Source organism: Pseudopodoces humilis, chromosome 1 (genome assembly GCF_049639895.1).
Source record: "Pseudopodoces humilis isolate 2021_Gansu_Grassland_sample_001 chromosome 1, ASM4963989v1, whole genome shotgun sequence".
NCBI lineage: Eukaryota > Metazoa > Chordata > Aves > Passeriformes > Paridae > Pseudopodoces > Pseudopodoces humilis.
Genome location: NC_142200.1, coordinates 134837609 through 134859756, shown reverse-complemented (window position 1 = coordinate 134859756; position 22148 = coordinate 134837609). Strand labels below are relative to the sequence as shown.

The 22148-nt window shown below is 40.1% G+C and overlaps 1 protein-coding gene across 21 annotated transcripts in view; it reads right to left on the bottom strand.

The window, feature by feature from the left end:
• Window positions 1–22148, bottom strand: part of KIAA1217 (KIAA1217 ortholog) — a 354640-nt gene that overhangs the window by 75053 nt on the left and 257439 nt on the right. For all 21 annotated transcript variants that reach the window (XR_015771982.1, XM_088051935.1, XM_088051930.1 and 18 more), the window contains 2 exons: window positions 19379–19574; window positions 3197–3395 (listed from right to left, as the gene is read on the bottom strand). Coding sequence is in view for 20 of the 21 variants with exons in the window: in XM_088051935.1 (XP_087908061.1) it covers window positions 3197–3395; window positions 19379–19574 (395 nt within the window). In the remaining variant the exon portion in view is untranslated. The remainder of the gene's footprint in view (window positions 1–3196; window positions 3396–19378; window positions 19575–22148) is intronic.

Genomic DNA, 22148 nt, shown 5'->3' with positions numbered 1-22148 from the left:
GGAGTTTTTTTAAAAGGCATTTTCTTGTAGAAACATGACACTTTAAAGTTAAACACTGCTGCAAGGCAAAGCACCAAAACACTAGGCATTTGATCTCTGATATGAACGTATTTCACCTCATGTTGCTATTCTAAGATAAACATTACTGATAACAGGTATGCATTACTCTACTTTTATTATTACTATAATTTGCATTATTGTAGCTCCCAGATGCCCTTGGCATGTTCAAAGGCCTCACTGCTGTGTAAACACCCCGGGAAGACAACTTTTCACCAACTTACAAGGTGAATAGGAGTCACAAAAGACAGGATAGCTGCAGGAAGATAAGAGAACAAAAAGAACTCGGAAGATCATAGTCCCTCCAGCCAGAGGAGCAGTAAACAAATCCGGGAACCATGGGCATGCTCTGAGTAGGCAGTGCAACAGAGAGAGTGGGAAGGAGACCAATGCAGTGGTTTTGCAGATGTCTGTGGACGACACCTTCCAAGCACCTTAGAGGGCTGCCTGAGAGAGAGGGAAGGCACTTGTCTGAAAATTAAAGATGTACAATTCAAACTGGCATTATTCACCAAGTGGAAGCAGATGGCACTTGGTACTCAACAAGAAATAAAAAGTAGCATTGAAGTGGGCTCGGAGGAGCCCTCATAATGAAGACAAGTGGCTTAATGAGGTGGAGAAGATACAGTCAGAGGACAAGTGAAAAATAAATGCATGCAGAACAGTCTGCTTGTCAAACTAGGAGAATGATCTTTGTTGCTTAATTTGAATGGGTAAGAGCAAGCAAGATTACCTATTACCTGTGCCAACTGCCAAGAAAAGACAATTACAGCAGCTGATATTAAAAAATTGAAGAATTACATGAGTGTTTCATCTCTGTGTGATGGGAAATGAAAGACTGTAAAATAGGGAGGTTCTGGAGCAGATATCTGAAGTCTATACTAGATGCAGAGCCCTGAACCACATTAAGAAAAAGAAATTACAAAACAGAAGGGAAACAAGAAAAAAAGGAGGAGGAGGAGCAGAAGAAAAAGAAGAAAAAGGAAAAAAAATAGAAAGAAACAAAGGAAAAGGAAAAGGAAAAGGAAAAGGAAAAGGAAAAGGAAAAGGAAAAGGAAAAGGAAAAGGAAAAGGAAAAGGAAAAGGAAAAGGAAAAGGAAAAGGAAAAGGAAAAGGAAAAGGAAAAGGAAAAGGAAAAGGAAAAGGAAAAGGAAAAGGAAAAGGAAAAGGAAAAGGAAAAGGAAAAGGAAAAGGAAAAGGAAAAGGAAAAGGAAAAGGAAAAGGAAAAGGAAAAGGAAGCAATATGATGGCTCGATGTAAGGCACAGAAGAACATGGAGCAGCCTCTGAGGGAGATGGAGAGCTTAAAGACCTGACTGAAACCTCCCCTGTTTAAGGGAAAGGATGAAGAGGATTGAGGGAAGACATGGCAAACAAAGGTAAGGAAAAGGATGATTCATTTCATCTGTTCTCTGGGGGGAGACACTAACAAGATCTTGTGAAGCATATGGAACATAAATGTTGTGGAAATTATTCAAAGGTGGTGAAAATGCAGCTGGTAGTGCATGTTATGGACTCCATTAACCTGGAATTGCTGAGGTTTCCTAAGCAAGAAGGCTGACAGAACTGAAGGAGGGAATTTTGTTATGGAGGAAGTCAGCTGGGTTGTGGATTTCCTCTAGAAATGCTCCACAATACAGGCATAGGAACAGAGGAAACAGATGTTGGGATGGAGCCAGGCCTGAGGCTGGCACAGTGACGCCTGCAATGAGAGCAAAGGAAAAAAAGATGGAGTGGCATTAGGATAATCAACAACTGCATTCTCAAGGGCATAAACTGTTAGTCTGAAACTCAAGGGAAGATGGAGGGATAAAGGGAGAGAGAAGGAGCCAATGGGCTAGATGATGGTTGGCAATAATGCACTTGACAACAGAGACGTAGTAACCCCTATCATGACTCAATCAGTTGATCTGATCTTGTGAACAAACTGATGTATAAGAAACTTGAGTACATGTTGAAAGATGATGATGTTTGATGAAGAAACTCAGATGGGTCTTCACATAGGCATTACAGTGACCAAACAGGGGTGTGGCAGTCTGCAAAGCAAGTAAGATTAAAAGAAACTGAAATCCCAGAGACTAGCTAATGGCAAAACACTGGGCAGACAGCCTGAGGAAAGCAAGACAGAGGTGAGAAAATGGAGTGTGGTGCTGTTGAAAGATTAAGAACAGGAATGGGGGAATTGGATGAGGAAGGGATAGAAAAGCTCCAACTTGCACTTTTAACTACAGCATGATAAGGAGGAACACTTTTGCTGCAGGATCTCCAGAAGAAACAAGGCAGCAGAGGACAGTACGCTTCTCTTGCACCACAAAATCTTCCTGCATTAGTGGCAGACTAGAAAGAGAAAACAGCTTTTCTGTTCTTCTCCTTCATCTTCTTACACTCCTCTGTCCATTTTTATCACTTTATTTATAAAGTGTAATATGTCTGAGGTGTACCCGAGAGCTTTATTTATGCACAATTTGGGACTTTCTAGGGACCCTGAGACCCTGGAACTTCTGCAGAAAAAACACGGTTAATTAAGAAGCTGCACTCCCACAAAATAAAGGATAGAAAGGTGAACCATTTATTGACCAAGCTGTGAATTAGTGGAGGGAAATGACTGCATCAGTTGCTGCACCTTGACATGTAACAGGAAGGTGGTGGGGCTGCAGCAGTGGTCACCAGTGCCACATTTGGCTATGTTAGATGGCTCAACTGGCACTGTTGTGAGGACATCAGTGACATTCATGTTTGTTACTTCAGGCTCATGAGATCAGGCTTTGCACTCCCAGCAAAGAAACAACCCAGCTTTTCTGTAAATGTTTAATTCTGTATTCTGCATTTTAAATGATTGTGTCTCTTAAAATTCAATAAATATATTAAATATGTGAACCTTTGTATATTATGCAAATATTTCAACATGGCATGCCATTTATCAGTGGCTTGTGCAATGGCTACTGCACCTATAGCTGAAGGCATTGTCAGACCAGACCTCCCGGATTACTCAGATACCACTGAATATGCCTTTATGTGTCAGGCCACTCTGTCAGATACCTATCAACCCTATTCTTTTCTATTCTATAAGTGCACAACAAAACCAAAAACACAAAAAAACCCAACCCCACAAAACCAGTAGCTATAATTCCATGTCTTACCTCACATCACACAACTCATAGTATATGTTTCTGCTCTCATCCTTGATGTAAATGGCGACACTGGGCGATTCCAGCATTTTCATTGTCAGCTGCTGGGGGAAGGCACTTACAAAAAGGGCACGAATTGTGTCTGTGCTTGTGATTTCATTTGGCATCCTCAACTGCTTTGTTTCATCTCCATACTGAAGATATAATACACCTGCAAGCAAATGTTAATAAAAAATAAGACAGATACATATTCTTAAATGCACAGTAATGACCTGGTTTCAAAGTTTATTTGGAACACAGGCCAAGTCCATAATGAAAAGAGAAAAAACAACTCACGCTCTTTAAAAAATAAATCACATATGTAATTTTCCTTTTCACCAAACTATTGGAATAGAGCATAGAACAATGATATGGTTCGGCCTTGATAAATGTGCCAGTCTCAGTACTGAGATGCCTCTTAGTGTACTTCAGTTAGATAAATCAGAAGTTTACCTTATGAACCCTAATGGAAAATATCAAACATACCAAGTTTGCTCTGTATTGGAAGTTGTCAGTAAATCACAAGGTACTTTTAAAAAAAGTAGCTGAGGAAAAAAATTATCCTTTTATAGCACCCAGCTTTCCTTCTACATAACTTCACACTTATCAATAAAACCAAGATTTTCATTTTAGCACAAGGAATTTTATATTCACAATTCAATTTTCTGGCATTATATAGCATAAAGCCTCCGGTGAAACTCCTGCCAGGAGTAAAACTGAGGTACCCCACAAAAAAACGAGCAATTTTGGAACCTTTCTGTTTCACAGCACTGTTAATAATCATGCTTAGTACTCAGGGAGAAACATAAGTAATCTTAGATGCTGAATTGCAAAAGATGGACATTCTTATTCACTCAAGACAGAACGCCTTTCTGATATAGCTATTTTCAGGGAATGGGAGGCTGTGATATGCTCAGTAATGGAAACATGAATAATACAGACCAGCCTATGCTGATTTCTGTACCACCAGCAGGAGCCTGTACTCCACTGGCCAGCACTGCATGAGTGTGGCTCGTGAGCTTTGCTACAGCCCAGTCCCATGCCATCATGACCTCAAAGCCCTCCAAGGACTAAAGCACTCAGAAAGAGCCATCTCAATCAACAGGATGGATCAATCATCAGTCTGGATGATGTTGATGGTGTTGATGAATTCTAACCACGCTGGGTCTGGCTCCTAAAGAAAACCAAAAGATCTTCTCATGAGCATCTCCAGTGTGGGAAGGTTTCTTATGACCTGCACAGCAGGAAACAAGCTGCCATAGGACTGCAACTAAACAGAGCAATTTCCTGGGATGTACAGCACTAGGGAATAGATTCAGAAGCAAGCTGAACTACTTTGGATGCAAGGAAATGGGGACTGGTAAGCCCAGTTGAATGCACTGTGCTGTTTCTGAGCCATCCCAGGTGTCTCTGTACAACACTGCATTGTCCCAGGAGGAAACACCTTTACTGTCTTGCAGTCTGTATGAGATGAAGCAAGTATAGCTTCCAAAGTGGTGTAAAAAGATGGCAGATCACAGAATCAAAGAATAGCTGAGGTTGAAAGGCACATCTGGAGGTCATCTGGTCCACCCCCACCCCACTCAAACAGGACAGCTACAGCACTTGCCATACAGGACCATGTCCAGATAGTTTTTGTATATCTTCTAGGACAGAGACTCTGCAGCCTTTTTGAGAAACTTGTGTCAGTGCTTGGTCAATCTCACAGTGAAGAAGGGTTTCCTGATATTAGGGGGAATCTCATATGTTACATTTGGTGATTATTGTCTTTGACCTTCTCACTGAGCATGAATGAAGAGAGCCTGGCTCTTCTTTGCCCGCCTCCTTCAGGTTCTTTTGTACATTGATGATGTTGCTGTCCTTAACCCTTCTCCAGGCTGAACAGTCCCAACACTCTCAACCTATCAGAGCAAAGAGGCTCCATCCAACCAAGTTAATAATCCTTGTGACCCTCTATTGGATTCTGTGCTGCCAGGCTTTTTCATCAACCAGTAATTAACAAAGGTGGGCTAAAGCCTGGCAGAGCATTTTACACAACCTGAATTCACCACAACAGCAGTTGCAGTGTAGATGCACTGTAATTCTGTTCTCCCATGACCAATATAATCAGGAGGGTAGGGAACACAAGGCCCTCAATGCAGTTGCCATCAGTCATCAGCAAATCTCAGAAAATCACAAAATTTAGATGGTAAGTCAGTGAGTCACACTTGAAAGTCATCAGCAACAGGACACACAGTTTATGGCGCTGAGACACAAACACAGAGTGAAAGCAATGGTAAAAGGTGAGGTCCTAGAATACAAAGGCCATTAATAAAGAGAAGGCATTTCAAGCTAAGATGAGCCCTGTCTCCTGTTATCTTAAATATTTTTTGTCCCTATGTTGTCCATAATTGCTATAAAGGAAGGCAGAAACAGTCAGATGTTCCTACAATCAGTGGATTGATAATTGTGCTTGCACTATGGAAGGAAGATGTTAACTTTCCTGAATACTAAACAGACTACTCAGCATTACCTAACTATTATTTAATATTAGGCTGCTTTTATAAAATAGAGCTGTTAACTTAATCTTTGTATTATTATCAAGAGCTGATACCTTCATTAATATTGCAATCAAACTCCATATAAATCCTACTACAAATTTCCATTTTCTTTTGTCTGGAAAAACTTTTTCAGACTGAAATTAAACTAGTTTTCTTTCAAAGATTTAGAAGAGTTTTCCTATGACTTTTATTTCTAATGGCAATATTTAATGAGCTATTAAACTATTTTTCTCTTTTTATTATAATTTGAGACAATTTATTTCTTTACGTTCTAGGTAAAATTTTATTTTTAGTGCTTAAACATCCTATGCAGCTAAACACTTTTTAGGATTCAGAAACTAATTACATTTGTAAAAAAAAATTAAACAAGTTAATGATTGCATTTATTTCACTTTTCCAAGGTATGTAAAGACATACTCCTTTTGGATGATAGCTTTCAGTTCTTATGAAAAACATAAGGAACCTTCTATGTTTTGGCATTTAAACTTTCTTGGATTTAGTGGCAAAAAAAAAAAAAAGATTTTTTGGCTAAGAAGATAGGATTTGCATATAAATTTTGCAGCTGGGTGTGACTCTCTTTTCTGCCCAGTTTCAAAGTTAGTACAAAATGCAGAAATGCTAGTTTTGAATTTCAATCTATTAAAACCACACTCAATATTGAGCTACTGAAACCATCAACACAGAATACATGGCAGAGTTGAAAAATCTTCCTTACACAAGTTGAAATCATTGCAGAACAGTCTTGATTCTGCCTGTGCTTCAATGCTCCCAAAAATACTGATCCAAAGCAAAAGTGCAGTTGTCCTTGAGTCCTGAATTTTCAAAGCAAATATGCATATTATATCTTAAAACAGACAGCTTAAACATACAACTTGGAGAAATGTTTTGGCCCCAATCTCACTTGAGAGAGAAAAGATATTTTCAAAGGTATAATAAATTCTTTTTTTCTTTATTCACCTTTAAATCACATGCCCTTAAAAAAAACCTATTGCATTTCCTCTTGAGTTGTCTGATCCGTATCATGATACAGCAATGCTTTAGGGCATTTCCTATTTGACAGAACTAACAGCTGTACTTCTAAAAATCCTTTTTGAGCATGACAAAATAAAGAGACTCAAAATCCATTTGTTAAAATCATTCACAATATTTTTTTTCCACACATTGCCCAGGTGAAATTCTGAACACTGATAATACCCACAGGTTCCACTTCATGCAAGCTGCTGGAGTTCTGAGGTGTTTTACCTTCCGTGAAAAAATCACTCCCATGAAGATTAAAGCAAGAAGAAATAGAATATAACTTAGGCATGGTTTTTGTTAAGGTACAGAACATATGTCAGCAAGGCTGCTGGAAAGACATTTAAACACAGGGGATGATCCTGTCTCCATGTACCCTCAAGTCCCTCTTGCACTTACTTACACTTCTGTTACAATGGATTTACCTGAAACATGAAGATTGTGTCCATTTTTATACAACACAAATAAAAAAGGACTGTGAAAATCCCCACTACTCTAGGACAACATGTATGAAGATGACTGTGAATGAGGTAACAGCACCATGTTCACGTCAGACAATGCTGTGGCTCCCACTTCCAAGAGCTCCTAGGTACTGCCAGCCCTGTGCTATCCTACAGCTACAACACAAACTATAATGTTAAGCCATCCCCTTTGCCATGTAGTATAACTTAGCTGCAGAAATACCTCTGGAATTTTTGATCATTTTTCACTCTACGAGCAACAGACCACCGACTTAAACACAGGCCACAGCAGAAAGCATTTACACACAGGCCTTAGTAACAAATTGCTTTGTAACAAATTGCTTCACAACATTCCTGTCAACAAAGAAGTATGCTTTATATAAATAAGGGAAATTAAACACCCAAAAGGCAAAAGAACATGTCCAAAGAAAGGTTTACAAGCATCAAACCCAGATCTGATGATTATCCTGTGAACACACCACATGACTGCCCTTTCATTCCCTACATACAGAACTCTTTCAAAACACAGTATTTTCTGCTGCTTCTATCAATGGTCAGTGGCAGGATGTGCAAAATATTTCATCATTTCTCTCAGGGGTGATCTATGTGAAACACAACACGGTGCAATGCAAGATGCAGAGTTAACCTGACTCAGGTGGCTGAGCCCATCAATGCTGGGCTGGGGTGCCCAGCACAGCCTTCCTGTGCCTCCAGCCATCACAGCTCTGAGCTCTGGCACACTCACCACATCCACAAAAAGGCATTCAGCTCAAACAGTGCTGCTGGGCTGCAAAAACCACTTAGGAGCTGAGGACATGCCCTCAAGTGCGATGGTGAATCTCCCCTGAACACACGGGGTCTAGGCTGGCTTTAGAGCAAGGAGCTGCATAACCACAACAGGGTTGGCACAGCAGCCACTGATCAGACCACAGCTCCTGAGTTACAACTGACAAAGGTTTACTCCTTATGGCAAGAGCTAATGTCATGCAGGTGTCACAAAACCGCCCAGCTCACGTCTCTCAGCACCTCCATCACATACAGGGTGCTGACCTAAGCCTGAGTAAGCACCACGTTATCATTGTTAACAATGACCTCCGTGCAGGGCAGCTTACATACTTAGGAGATCTTTAATCACAATTAGCTTTTGTTTAAAGAATAAAAATTATCTTCAGAAATTCATTATTTAAGAGAGGAAAGTTACATGCCTGATAAAACAAGAATAGGTAAACAAACAAGATTGTGTCCTCTTCTGTGACCTTTACAAGTATCTGTTCATTCTCTCAAACAATGGATTTTAAATGGAAAAATACGATTTCTCACATAATTCTCTTATAACGAAGAAGAAAAAACTGAGGCAGAAAGTTAAATAACTCTTCAGTGGTATGAAATAAAATACAGTTAAAGCTTACATTTGGGTTCATGAGTTTCTTTTCTGTGAAGCTACAGCACTCCCTCTCTGTAGGCAAGATGTTTTGCAAATTTCTGCACTGAAGTTTCTTATTGGCATTTGGCAACACCTTAATCCAGCTGAAGAGAAGTATTAACTGATGATAAAATCTGTATTTGGCTGGTGTAGGATGCTTGGGCACTGGAGCATTTAAACCTTCCCACAGAACTAAAAACCACTGGCATGAACAAGGCAATCCTACTCTTCCAACACAGCTATTGTACATATCTTCTGGAAATTCTGTGTCGAATCTGAAAATTTCCAGTAATAGAATGCAGATTAGACTACAGCAATCAAAATCTGATGCATTGGAAGCTCTGGACCTTCTTGAAATACAAAGTGCAAAGCTAGACATAACTAAAATGGGGAAAATGACATTAGATTAATTTCACTCTTTACCCCTGGCCATCAGTTAACCATGTCTTTTTGAGAAGATAGGCAATCATTGTCTTTTCATGCTGCTTTAGCTCGATCTTCCACCATAAGTCCATTGAGTCACTGTCTGGACATTCCCTCATGCTGAAGTCAGCAGCAATGGTAACAAGCAAAAGTGAGAAAAAGCTCTATGTCAAATATACTTATACTTATGTACTTATACTTATGTCAAATCATTACCTGAGACTTGCATGAGTTTTAAAGACTAAGGATAATATTTAAAGTTTCAGTGATAACTGTTTTTGTTGGGGCCAGGTTTTTCCTCAAAAGTGCAGTTTAATATTTTAATTTCTTTTACTAAGATTTCAAGATACTTCCATTTTTCCTTTGCTTTTGGCAAAATTGTCATATATAAGACTGTAAGGATGACACAGGCCCATATTGTTCTCTGTTCCCTACCCCCCTTCCCCCCAGCTATCTAATAAACAGATCAAATACATATCACCAAATTCTGCCAAAGTTATGCAGACAGAAGTTCATTACAGTAACAACTCTTGCAGCATGGAAGAAATTCCTCAATATTAAGTTCTTACTTTCCATACCCTCAAGACTTAACTCTCCTATTTCACCACATAGTTTCAACTAGTCTGAGGTCATTGCCATGATCCTTGTGGTATTTCTAGCCTGAAGCTCTCATATTAACTTCTGTTAGTACTCCCTCCTGAAAATCTGTAATCCACATTCAGAAAATGTTCTATAAATATACTTACCTGTCTTCAAGTATTAAGAGAATAAAAAAGTAGATATTTTAATGAATAAAAGCAATTACTTATTTTATTTATATTTTTTTGCACAATAGTCTAAAGAGATTTGTTCAAGGTATTATTGTTTGACAACAGTTTCAATAAAAACAGGAACTGTTTAATTTAGTCCAGTATTACATTTTACTGCTATTTCATTCTTCTCTGCTACTTACAGTGACTCACTTAACAAACTTAATTTGTTGCTTAATGAAAAAGACAGATGGAAAACTCAGTAGTCACATAGATTTCCTACCAAAATGTTATGAAAAATAAAGGTTTTTAACTGCCACTAAAATACCACCACTTTTCTACAAACAAATGCATTCAGCTGGCTAAAAAGGATAAGTGAAATCCAAAAAGAAAATGGACAACTTTTTTACCTAAAGAAAACTCATTATTTCCCCCATCTGATTCCTAATAAAACCTGTGACAAAGCCTATTGCCAAAAGGCAACTTGGTCTATATACCTGTATCAGCATGTCCATCTACTGTGAACAGTTACTTGTATCATCTAGAGATTCTGAGAGAACATTTCAGTTTAACCTAGTTCCCCAGGTGGAAATCAACATTCTGGCAGGATGACCTTTGGACAATAATTGCATTCTGTTGCACAGAATGGCCCAACTGATTATCAAGGCAACTTTTTCATACCCTGAACTGACAAAACAATGCCAGCAAACTTGGAAGAACACAAAACACGTATGATACTGAATGAAAAAAGGCTTTAAAAATTACAACAAGAAGTTACATATGTACCAGGGCTATTTTTCAGAGGGCCCCCGCAGGTTCTGCCATGCTGCATTTACTGCAGTTCACATTCACCAGTTTAGCATCCCCACACACAGGCACAGGACATGCCCATGCAGGCTCTGCTTTCATCCACCAGAAGCTGAGCCCCTGACCTCTGAAGTAGCCAGTAAGCCACTGCTGGCTCCCAGCCAAAGCCAAACTGACCAGTGCAATTTTCCAAGGATGAGCCTGCCAAAGACTACTCAGATATGTGAAGTATTTAAGGCCACTGCAGCTGAGTACTTTACATAGCAGAATTTTTGTTATAAACTTTTAAATGGGAAAAAGCAAAAAAGACAAATCAAATTTCTTGGAATACTTGTTCTTCCTCTTGAATAAACATAAAGAGAGATCCTACCCAATTGTACTTTCTTTGTGTATAAATCAACTGTATCAAACTCATTATTTAAGTAATAACTATTTTCATAAACCCTGTGTTTTAGTACTAAATGAGGTACAATTGATGTGTTCAAGGGCAGAATGTGACCATTTTAATAATACATAGCCATGAAGCATTAAAGTCATGTAGGCCATGCATGCCTTTGTAATTTTGCTCCATTTACCAAATGGTCTGTATTTACAGCAGGAATTCTCTTCAATACTTCTGAAGTTATTTCATTTCTAGGAAGTTCACTACTGTAAGTAGCAAATTTAGGGGTTGAGCCATCAGCATTTAAGAGCACAGCTGGTTAGGGCCACCAAAAATTCACCTCTGGGGGCTTGACTTTGTGTGAAGTCCTCACAAGCTACTTGAGACAGGATCTCGGAACCAAGATTGTAGTGTGAATGATTAAGAATAATTCCAAGAGGTCATTTCCTAGACTCACTCCAATTTGTTATTATCTTTCATGTATTGGGGAACCAAAAGTGGACACAGTGCAACCTCACAAACGATGAGAAGAGGTGAATAATCACTTCCTTTGACCTGCTGGCTATATTTTTCCAGTAGACAGCTATGCAGTTTTCCCTTGCCACAAGGACATGCTGCTAACACACTGTCACCTTACTGTCATACCCTAAGTCCTTTCTGCAAAGCAGCTCCCAAGCCAACCCGTCCTTTCCAGTATTGTTGCAGGGCTGCTCTGTCTCTGATGAAAGGCTGCATTTGCCTCTCTGGAGTTTCATCAAGTTCCAGCTAGTCCATTTCTCATGGGGTCCCAGTGAAGTGGCCATCAGACTATTCAGCACATTAAATCCTCTCTCAAACTTGGGTGTCAGACTTGACCCTACTGCTGGTTTGTTCCATCCCAACAACGAGGTTTCTGATGTCAAAAGTCACTGGCCCCAGTGTGCAGCCCTGAGGAGCACAGCTAAAGCCCAGCTGCCAGCTACACATCCTGAAGGCCACCCCGACCTCCCCCGTGTGGCTACAAGGAGGCAACGAGAGATATGAAAGGACTTGTTAAAGCCAAGATAAACAACACCCACTGCTCTGCCCTCATACCCACAGATGGTCTATTCATCACAGAAGGTAATTGGGAAAAGCAACGGTACAAGCACCTATCTCTTATGAAACAGCTGAGTAGTTAAAAAAAAAAATCCAGGAGGGCTCCCATCTTTAGAGTTGCTCAGACCATTGCCCCTATTGTCCCAAGAGAGCACCCTAATCAGCAGGCTATTAACAAGCTTCTGATGCAGTGATTATCCTCTTATCCTGCTTGAATTGGGTACTCTGTAGCCAGAAATGTATAAAAGAGATCTAGAACTAATACAAGAGACGGTTTTATATGACCACAGAGTTTACATTTTTTCCCTCAGGGAACAGAAACCTGAATTTAGGCCCAGCATAGTAACTATGCATTAGAATCACTACCTAAATATATAACCAGTATTGGGAGCAATGATTAAACCCAAGAGCTATCTTCATTCAGGGACGTGCTGTCAGCCCTGGCAGCAAATCCTAAATACAATGTGCTGAGGGACGGGCTATGTTTCTCTCCTTGGCCGAAGTATTAGGCTTCTTACAATGCCTGGAATTGCAATACACCTTTTTCCTTCACATGCCCATGTCAGATAGAAGGCTCTGGTGTTTGTGTGACTTTGTGTTAGAAGTAGACTTACAAATTTTATCTAACACAAAAATTAGACCAGATTTATCCAAGTGATAGTACCTGTGCTAGATACACCCCATGGGACAGCTCCATCTGGCCTCCTACCTATCCTCTGAAGGAAGGAGACCTGCACAAGCTACTCCAGCTGCCAAATCTGTCTTCCAGCAGACACCAAATGCTGAAGGCCCAAACTGCTGCTGCTAAATCAGAATATGAAGTGATGGTAGAGCTGGATAAAGACATTACACATTTTGTGAGGGCAAGATTTGGGATAAAGAGAAAAACTGCTGCCACCCTGACATAGCTTTATTTAGTTCATCCAGGTTGTACACTCATTACTCTACCTCTCCTACTATCTTCACCACTTTTCATTCTGATTTTATTCATGTTGCAAGATTCTGAAATAAGAGTATTTTGTCACTATGTCTTACCCAACACAGTGAGGCACTGTTTTTGCTCAAGGTCCTTTAGTATTAATGTAGTGCAAATAAATAATAAAGGTTGCTTTCAAAAGTCATTTAACAGATAGAGCAGTGACAGACAGATTTACATAACTAATGGGTTTGTTTAGTACACTGTACACCTTCTGCTCTGGTATCACTGCAATGAACCCATTAGATCCATGCTGATACAACCTGCTGCAACAAAATTCAGCTCCAGTGTGACACAGCATCTAAAATATCCTGCATATCAGCTTTTTGGTGGCAGAGAGAATGTGTCTCTGTTGAGACACTGTACTAAATCGTATCTTGCTCCTTGGAAGCATTTTTTCAGGTACACACAAGACAGTTTATTACAGGAAAAAAACCTCTTAAGTAAACAGCAATTGTGGGCACAAGTGCTAACCTGGGAAGTCACATATTTCACATACCTGCCTTTCACATAGAGACACAAAAAGTGAAATGGAAAAAACTCTGATAGGTCAGTATCATAGTTTAGCTTCTTTTTCTCTTTTGATACAAAACATGTCAGTTAAGAGGTGTGTGGTTTTTTCTTTCCAAGTCCAAAACCTTTCACTATTCTAATATGCAGAAATGGAAAAGAAAATAAAGTCTAGGAAAGGTGGAAGGAAGAGTTGAGCTATTATAATTTCCTAGGGTCTGTGTTTCAGTTTGTTAATTGGAACTAGTTGTTTCAGGCTGTTTTTCCTATAGACCTGTCAGTCCCTGTTAAGCTATCTGACCATGACAGCAAATATTTACATGATCTTTTTGCATGTTGGCTGCTCTGTATACACTATAAAAGGCAAGATAGACAAAATTCTTGAAGATGACTGAATACATTAAAGTTATATTCAGCCTTAACTTGAAATGCACTTCCCAGGGAGTTCCTCTCCCATGAATTAAACTGAAGCTCTTGCTGACTTCATTAGGCTTAAATCATGCCCTAAGGAATCAGAGAGGGCAGTGCCACTACTAGCAAATCACAGGCTTCTCATATAAAGTCTATGGTCATTCACATACCTTCTGTCTGATTTTACATGTCTATTTATTTTAATTTCTAGCTCATAAATAGTAAGTAACAATTAATTAGCTCAAATATAATATATGTCTACCTTTAGCATTTATACTTTTTTTGGGTGTCTTACAGAATCTTGCCTATACATGAATAGTTATTTCTACTGTCAGTTGAAAATCAATAATCTGTCCCCCTGAAAAGGTTTTTGTATGAGTGAAATTGTCACTGTGGCCCTTTCTTTTTTAACAGGCTTTGAGAAACATCTGCAAGAAATACTGCAAAAGATCGAGGCATTATGATTATAATCAGTAATGGCATTTCCATATAAGGTGGCAGCAAACTAATTAATCAGACACTATAATCTGTGCCTGCCAAATCTTGGGTTTGGGGGCTAATAAATAATAATCATGACACTCCATGATTGCTTAAGACCCTCCCCATGCCAATCCTTAAACATTTGTATAATTTTACTCCTTCATGTAATCCTTCCAAATGCAAATCTAATGCAAATGTTGGCAGGCTCAGACATTTCTGAAGAGGACTTTCACATCACCCAGCTTCAGGCAGGTTTGCCAGCAGGAAGCCCAGTCATCCTCTGCTCCTCATCCATCTGGACTGGAGTGGCCAGGCACCCTGGCTAGGGCACCCAAAAAAGATGATTGCAATCCTTGAGCCACAAAGCTTCATCTTCCTCAGTCACTTCTCAAACTCAAATCTTTGTGCATTTATGGAGATCTCCCCCTACCATATTGTTCCTTCATCCAATCCTGTGTGTACAGCCTGATCCTGCAGGAGCACCAACAGCTGTTGCTGCAATTGTGATCTCACCCTGCCCCTCTGGGCTGTACCCATGGCATCGACTGCCCTGGTCCCTCCATCACCACACAGGATGCCAGTGCCTGCCCTTACAAAGGATGCTGCCTATTCTTTGGGCAGACATAGCACACCAGAGACCACAAGTGAACATACTTGTCAGCCTTCATTTCACTGAGCAGGGACAGCAGCGAGCTGTGCGCGGGCACAGGCGGCTGCTGGCGTAACCTCGCTGGATGCCTGTCAGGTTCTGCTTCCTCCAGGCAAATTGCAAGTGAAGTTTGCTGAAAGCTTTTGAGCACTTTCCAGGTTTCAGCTGATTCTCACTGACAGTTTTGCTAGATAATTTTTTTCCCACAGTTATCTCACTGGAAAAACTCCCAGCTTTCAAATATGTATTTTAAAATACATTTAATTTTCTCTTGCAAAGTGAATTTATTTATTTTAATATCTTGCTTTGTCTCCAGGCTGCACAATGATGAAGCAAGTGCTGATTTCTGGTTTTCTTAGCCAAGAAAGACCTTAATTTCAAAAGCTGGGGCTGAAATTTTAAATGGGCCCACAATAGAAATACTGTTTTCTAGGTCAGCTCCACGTGAATACCATGTCCTGTTAGATTAGTCCTGACTGACAAACCCATGATAGTGAGGTAGCCAAAATGCATTTGTGTTATTCCTTCTCAGGCTCCATGTTAATTCGGACCACAATTTGAAAACAAACTGACTCAAATACAGCTAGTAAAATAGGAACCCACAGAACAATTAGAATTTCAAAAAGAAAGCATCAGTTTTCTAAAATGCATTGAAATATACAATGTAAAATTAATAAAAGTTTACAAAAGTTCATTATTCTCCTCACTGAAATTATGTTTGCTGAGGATCAAAACATAATTTTAATTTAAATTATATTAAATTTAAAAATTAATAGATATGTAAAGGGAGGTGATGATACACAGAGTATTTAAAATCATATGAATACAAGTATGTTCACAGCACTTTTAAAACTGAAGTTATAAATAGTTTTCTGTTTTTTAAAAGTAAACACTCCCCTTTTACAGTTGGAAATAAAAAGGATTACAGCATGAAAAACATCTCAAAAGTAAAATTTCAGAACATTGCTGATGGTGTTGTTAGAACACAGTGGCAGAAGAGATTGAAAAGGACATTATTATGAAAGAAATGCACATATCAGTAACAATAATAATAATAATATAAAACTGAACTATTTTGGAATACTTTTTATCTTTTTTTTAAAAAACCTATTTGTTATTAATTGGTTCTTGGAAAAACTTGAAAAAGATTGTGGGCAGATGACAATATATTACCTCCAATTTGGCTAGTATGATGATCCCTTAAGCCACACACATATCTGTGACCCCTCCTGCAATACAGAGAGAAATGAATTTCAAATCTAAAAACTCTCAACTGAAATGCTTCATATTACATTGGCTTCCCTGTTTTTGTTTACTTTTTTCTTTCTCCTACATTTGGCCTGTCTCTGGCACATGATGGGACCTCATCTCTGGCATCATGATGGGGCCTTGTCTCTGGCACATGAAAGACAGGGTGTTTTGCTGGATCTGAAATCCTGACCATTAAGTAAAAGAGTGTATCTTCATGTGGCTATCTTCCATTAGGACCTGGACAACACATTTTAGTACATGTAAGAGATGCTAAAAAAAGGGTTTAAGAATGAACTACTTAACAGTGAACTCATGGTCCTCCCATCTTAGCAAAGATACTATTGAACTGCAAAATTTCATGGCAGCAATTATAATTAGATGTCCAGGATGGTTTCTGGATGAGCAACAAGTGGTTATAGCAGCACTTCTCAGCTGGAGAAGAGATGACCTGAGGGAAATGACAGGCCAAGGAAATCAGATATGGCCTGGGGAAGCAGATAGCAATCTGATGTTTGCTGTCACTTCCAACACAAGAACTAGGGGGTATAACCTAAAGCTGATAAACAAATACAAAACAAAGCAACAGGAAAGCAGTGGTTGGCAGTAAATCAACAGAAACTTGCTGCCAAAGTCACAGAGGCACTATGGAAGATGTGAAAAATTTACATGGGATTCATCAAAGGTGGACTGAACAAATACCTGGAGGAGACATCTTTTGATGGTTACTGTACAGGCAGAAACCATAACCAAGAAATCCCTAAGCTGAAGATGCCCCGAGGCTGAGAACATCTGAGGGAAGGATTACACATACACACATGGAGGACAGGAGGTTGATTCAGGACAGCCAGCACAGCTTCACCAAGGGCAAGTCCTGTCTGATGAAGCCAGTGGCCTTCTGTGGTGGGCTGCTACAGCAGTGGGCAAGGGAAGGGCTACAGATGCCCTTTATATGGACTTCTGTATAACTTTTGATATGGTCCCCACAACATCCTTCTCTCTAAATTAGAGATGGAATTGATGAGTGGACTGTTAGATGGATAATTAAGTGGTTGGATGGTCGCATCCACAGGGTGGTGGACAATGGCTCAGAGTCCCAATGGACATCAGGGACAAGTGGTGTCCCTCAGGGTCTGTACTGGGACCAATGTTACTTAATATCTTCAAAAATTACATAGATGAAGGGATTGAGTGCACTCTCAGAAAACCTGCAGATGACACCCAGCCGTGTGGCACCATTGACATGCCTGAGGAGCGGGATGCCATTCAGAGGGACCTGGACAAGTTCAAGAAGTGAGCATGTGGGAATCTCATGTGGTTTAACAAGACCAAGTGCAAGGTGCCCTGAGTCAGGGCAACCCCTGGCATCAGCACAGGCTGGGGATGGACAGAGCAAGGGCAGCCCTGCCCAGAGGGGCTTGGGGGTGCTGCTGGGTGAGAGGCTGGACATGACCCAGCCACGTGCACTCACAGCCCAGAAAGCCAAACATGTCCTGGGCTGCATCAAAAGCAGAGTGGGCAGCTGGTCAAGGGAGGGGATTCTGCCCTTCTGCTCTCTTGAGACCCCACCTGCAGTGCTGCACCCAGCTCTGGGGTCCCCAGCCCACACAGTGGGGCTGGACTGTGAGTTCCAAAGGCTCAACCACGTAACATCACACTGAAGCAAATTTAGGTCTTACAGAAAATTCTGGGGTGAAGTAAGCCATACTGAGAATGCCCTAGCCAGCAGTGACTTGTAGGCAATGTAGTACAGTGAACATAATAGTGCATGTATAGTAAACATACATGTGCTCTTAAAAACACCTCAAAAGCAAAGTCTTATCCAGACTGAACTATCACAAATATCTCCCCTAAAATCCTAACATATTGGTGGCCCAGCAGGTTGTGGGAGTACAGCCACTTTGTGAGCTGACATGGGCAGGGATCAGCTCCTTGTTTCCAGCCCCACTGCTCTTCACTTTTCAGCTCTGGGAGAGTAAAGAACCCCTTCCAGCCCTGTTTTCTTCACACTTGTTGTGTTTGTCAGATATCATAATACCCTTGTCAGAAACTGTCCTAGATTATTGAGGGATGAGTAAACCACGATGACAAGCTTACAAGCACAGTACGATGAGTCTGGTCTTCGATTTATGTCACTCTCTATATTGGGAGATGAGCCTACAGGAAAGCAGCATTTCAGTTTATTACCTATGAGCAAAACCTGCCTTCTTCAGCAATCCACACGTGAGTTACGTGCCTTCCCACAACACTTTAACTGCCCTCTGGTGTCTTCCCTCAAAAGAACAGCCTTAGTCCTACCATCCATCAGCTGAGCAGAGTCACAGACAAAATTCACCATCATAAAAGGAGCTCTGGTTCACAGCTGGCCTGAATTCAACCCTGAGATATGGAAAGAATGCAGGAAGCAGAGCTGTCCACCTGTGCTGACACATCTCTCGTGTCACTGTGCAGACGGAAGGGCACTGTCCCAAAGTAAAGGGCATCCCCATCAACATGTCCACTCAAATCCTCTGCCTGGAAAGCTACCACCACACAAATACAAACCTTTTCAGTAAGATGGATTACTAAGGCAATAATATCTCTAGGTTTCTTTCAACTAAGCCTGGTTTTGAAGAGATGACAAAATGACAAAGCCTCTGTCTCCTGTCTGAAAATGAGGGTACAATCTTGTATTAAGTTCATTGCCAAATACCGTGCAGGCTTGGCAGGAAGTGTTTGCAACAGTGGGTTTTAACCATTACTCAGCATTTCATGACAGGGCCTGCATCTCTCTCCTTGCATGTCTACTATGCTCCCATCCCACTTTCAGATCTTATGAAAATAATTGCACCATTCACCCAAGTTACTCAGTATCCCATACCAAAAAGAGCAACCTGACATGAAAAATAATGTGCTACCAAAGTCTTTATTTTTTCAACCCCCAACTATTTAAAGACTGTTTTAAATACACAGATGGAAAAAACAGACTAAGTACAGAATAGAGAAGGACTGAAGCAGGCTCTTACCCAGTGATCTTTCCTTCGTTTGGTTTGCTGACCGCACAACAGGAAGGCTTGCCCGCGTGCGGCTGCCCCTCGAAAAGGGGGTTGGAGAATCACCTTCAGACATGGCCTCTAAGGAGTCAGCAGATGCTTCAGAGAGGTGTTCTGTGTGGTCACCCAAATTGGACTGGGGGCTCTGGGATGGCTTCGGGCTTCTTGTCTGCAAAACAGAGTATTTCCTTATTAGTCTACCAAAACCAGAGTGTGGGAGGGAAAAAAAAATCAAAGAAAAGAAGGAAGGAGTCCAAACTTCTTCAAATACTGATATGCTGGAGGTCACTTCTGTGTAGATTATTTAGGAAAAGTATCCTTGGACATTCTGCTGCAATTTTTATGGCTGCATATCCACGTTGCAAATTTTGTTTCTAACAAGGCCCTGAGGATAAGACATGTGCTGAGGAGATGTACAGTAATGCCATTCTCCTTGTCCACACAAACACACACACACACTCCCCCTCTAATTTTATCAAGTCTGCTAAGAAAAATCCTCTGAAAAGCAATACTGTAATGGAGTTATAAAGCTAGCCATGTCTTCTGCTGTGCCATCTATGCAAGGTCCAGGTCACGCAGCAAAGCCAAAATAGCCATCCAACATTTCTAGTTGAAATCACAATTACTTTATTTTTTGTTGCACCAGCATAAATTAGAGCTGTCTTCATTACCTGACCAAATTAACTATGACTTTTACTGGGAAATCATACTAGTAAATTGCTAAACACAGTTGCTGGGAAAAAACCCAACTCTTCCAGCAGGGGAGAGATATGGTTTCATTTATGCATTTCTACCAATTCTTCACTGTAGGATCTGCCTAATAAAAACACACTCAATGGGAAATAAAATGTCCTGAACATTTTTTGCAAACTATAAATGACATTATAAGCCCTTTCCACAAAAAGGGGTTGCTTTAAGAAGCATACTCAATACTGTGTAATGAAACCCCCTCACAACCACATGTACTATTACTCTGGAAGAATAATTTCTTTGCCTTTCTCAATCAAACCATATCACAGCAAACGGGAACATACAAAGCAGAAATTCAAAGCAAAGCAAGCTTACTAGGTTCCAAACCTGGTATGTAAATATGAACTTTATAGATGTCTATAATCAGCACCAGGCACAAGATGTCATTAAACTTACATGTTTTTCTCTCCCCTATCATTTAAGGTCAGATGCTATTATGTTAAAAATCCCCTGTATCAAAATCAGCTTCAACTCGAGGTTTGAAGATGCTGTCAAGATCCAAAGATTATGCTTCTTTCTGGAGTGCTAAGCTAACTAATCTTGCTGACATCTGTTTCTTTCAGTGGTTTTTCAAGTGAAATGAAGAGAGCTCATTTCAGCAATAGCATGATATTCACATGATATTCTTTATGTGACTTTGAATGTATGAAGAACTTCAACTTTTACATTTTCATTATCTTGCTGTAGAGGGCTGTTCTTGTCAAGCTGTGCAGTTGCTCACAAATTACAATGATCAGATATACCTCACAAGAAAGTAAGTCCTCCAGAACTTCTCACTTTCTAAATGCTAATATTAAAATAGTAGGTACTATCTGTCTTGCAATGAAATTGTTCAAGAGCATTGAATTTTATGCAGGACTTAAAGCTAACAACATTTGTTCTAAAATATGCTTTGAAGTGCCTCTGACATGGTCAGCACAAGTCTGCAGGTTGTAAATACAGGGACTTGTGCCAGAAAAGTTACAGAGGTGACAAGTGACCTGCAAACACAGAAAAGAATCTGATAATTTCTTCATTCTGAATCTGAAGTATTTCTTCATTCAACTTTCCAAAATGGCTTGTGAACCATCACTGGTGAAGTATTTTGTTTACACAGGCATATTACGGAAGTACTCCCAAGCCAAGACATTACAGCTCTGTAGTTCCTTGTACTGATTAAAAACTCATCTGTATAAATCCATTAACAGGGAACTAGAAGGCATATAGTTCTCCCTTTCAAGAAAACCATGACCAAAAGTAAAACAAGATTTAAAAAAAAAAAAGACAACACCAAAAAACGATGAAAAGCAACAAAATCAACCTGCAAAAGGTTCTTAGTTTCAGAGTTTGTTGTGAAGGAAATTCCTTCTGTTTCTTTAAAAAATATATATACTGATCATATGAAAATATGGATCAAGCTTATTTTTCTTTGCTTTTGCTTATTTTTTCTCTTCCATTTATAATAAAATAATCCCCAAATGTCATTTGAGGCATGCAGTTGCATGTATATTGTTCATTGATAATATGAACAGATGCATATTTGAGCAGTAAGGGGACACTTCATTACCAAAGCCAACAGACACAGATTTAGCTGAGCAGTTGCCCAGTGTATCCTGTCAATGCACAGATGGAGACAATCTCAGTGACACTGTGTTTCTTTAGCTGTCCCTGGGGAAATGCTGTAGGACCCTAAGACACAGCATCCCAGATCACCACAGACGACATGATGTCATTACTGTAGCTGAATCTGTTGGGTCTAGCTAATTTTCCCAAGAGCAACCCTCATAGCATTTTACTTTGTATCAGTGGCTAGAAAGGTGTTGATAACACACCATTATTTCTGCTGCTGTTGAGCAGGGCATGCACAGCTCAAGGCTCTCTCCAACATTCCCTCACTCACCCAGGAGGCTGTGGGTGGGCAAGATCTTGGCAGAGGAAATAGAAGGGCTGACCCAAACTGACCAATGGAATATTCCATACCATTTGATGACTGTTCAGCAATAAAAGTTAAGAA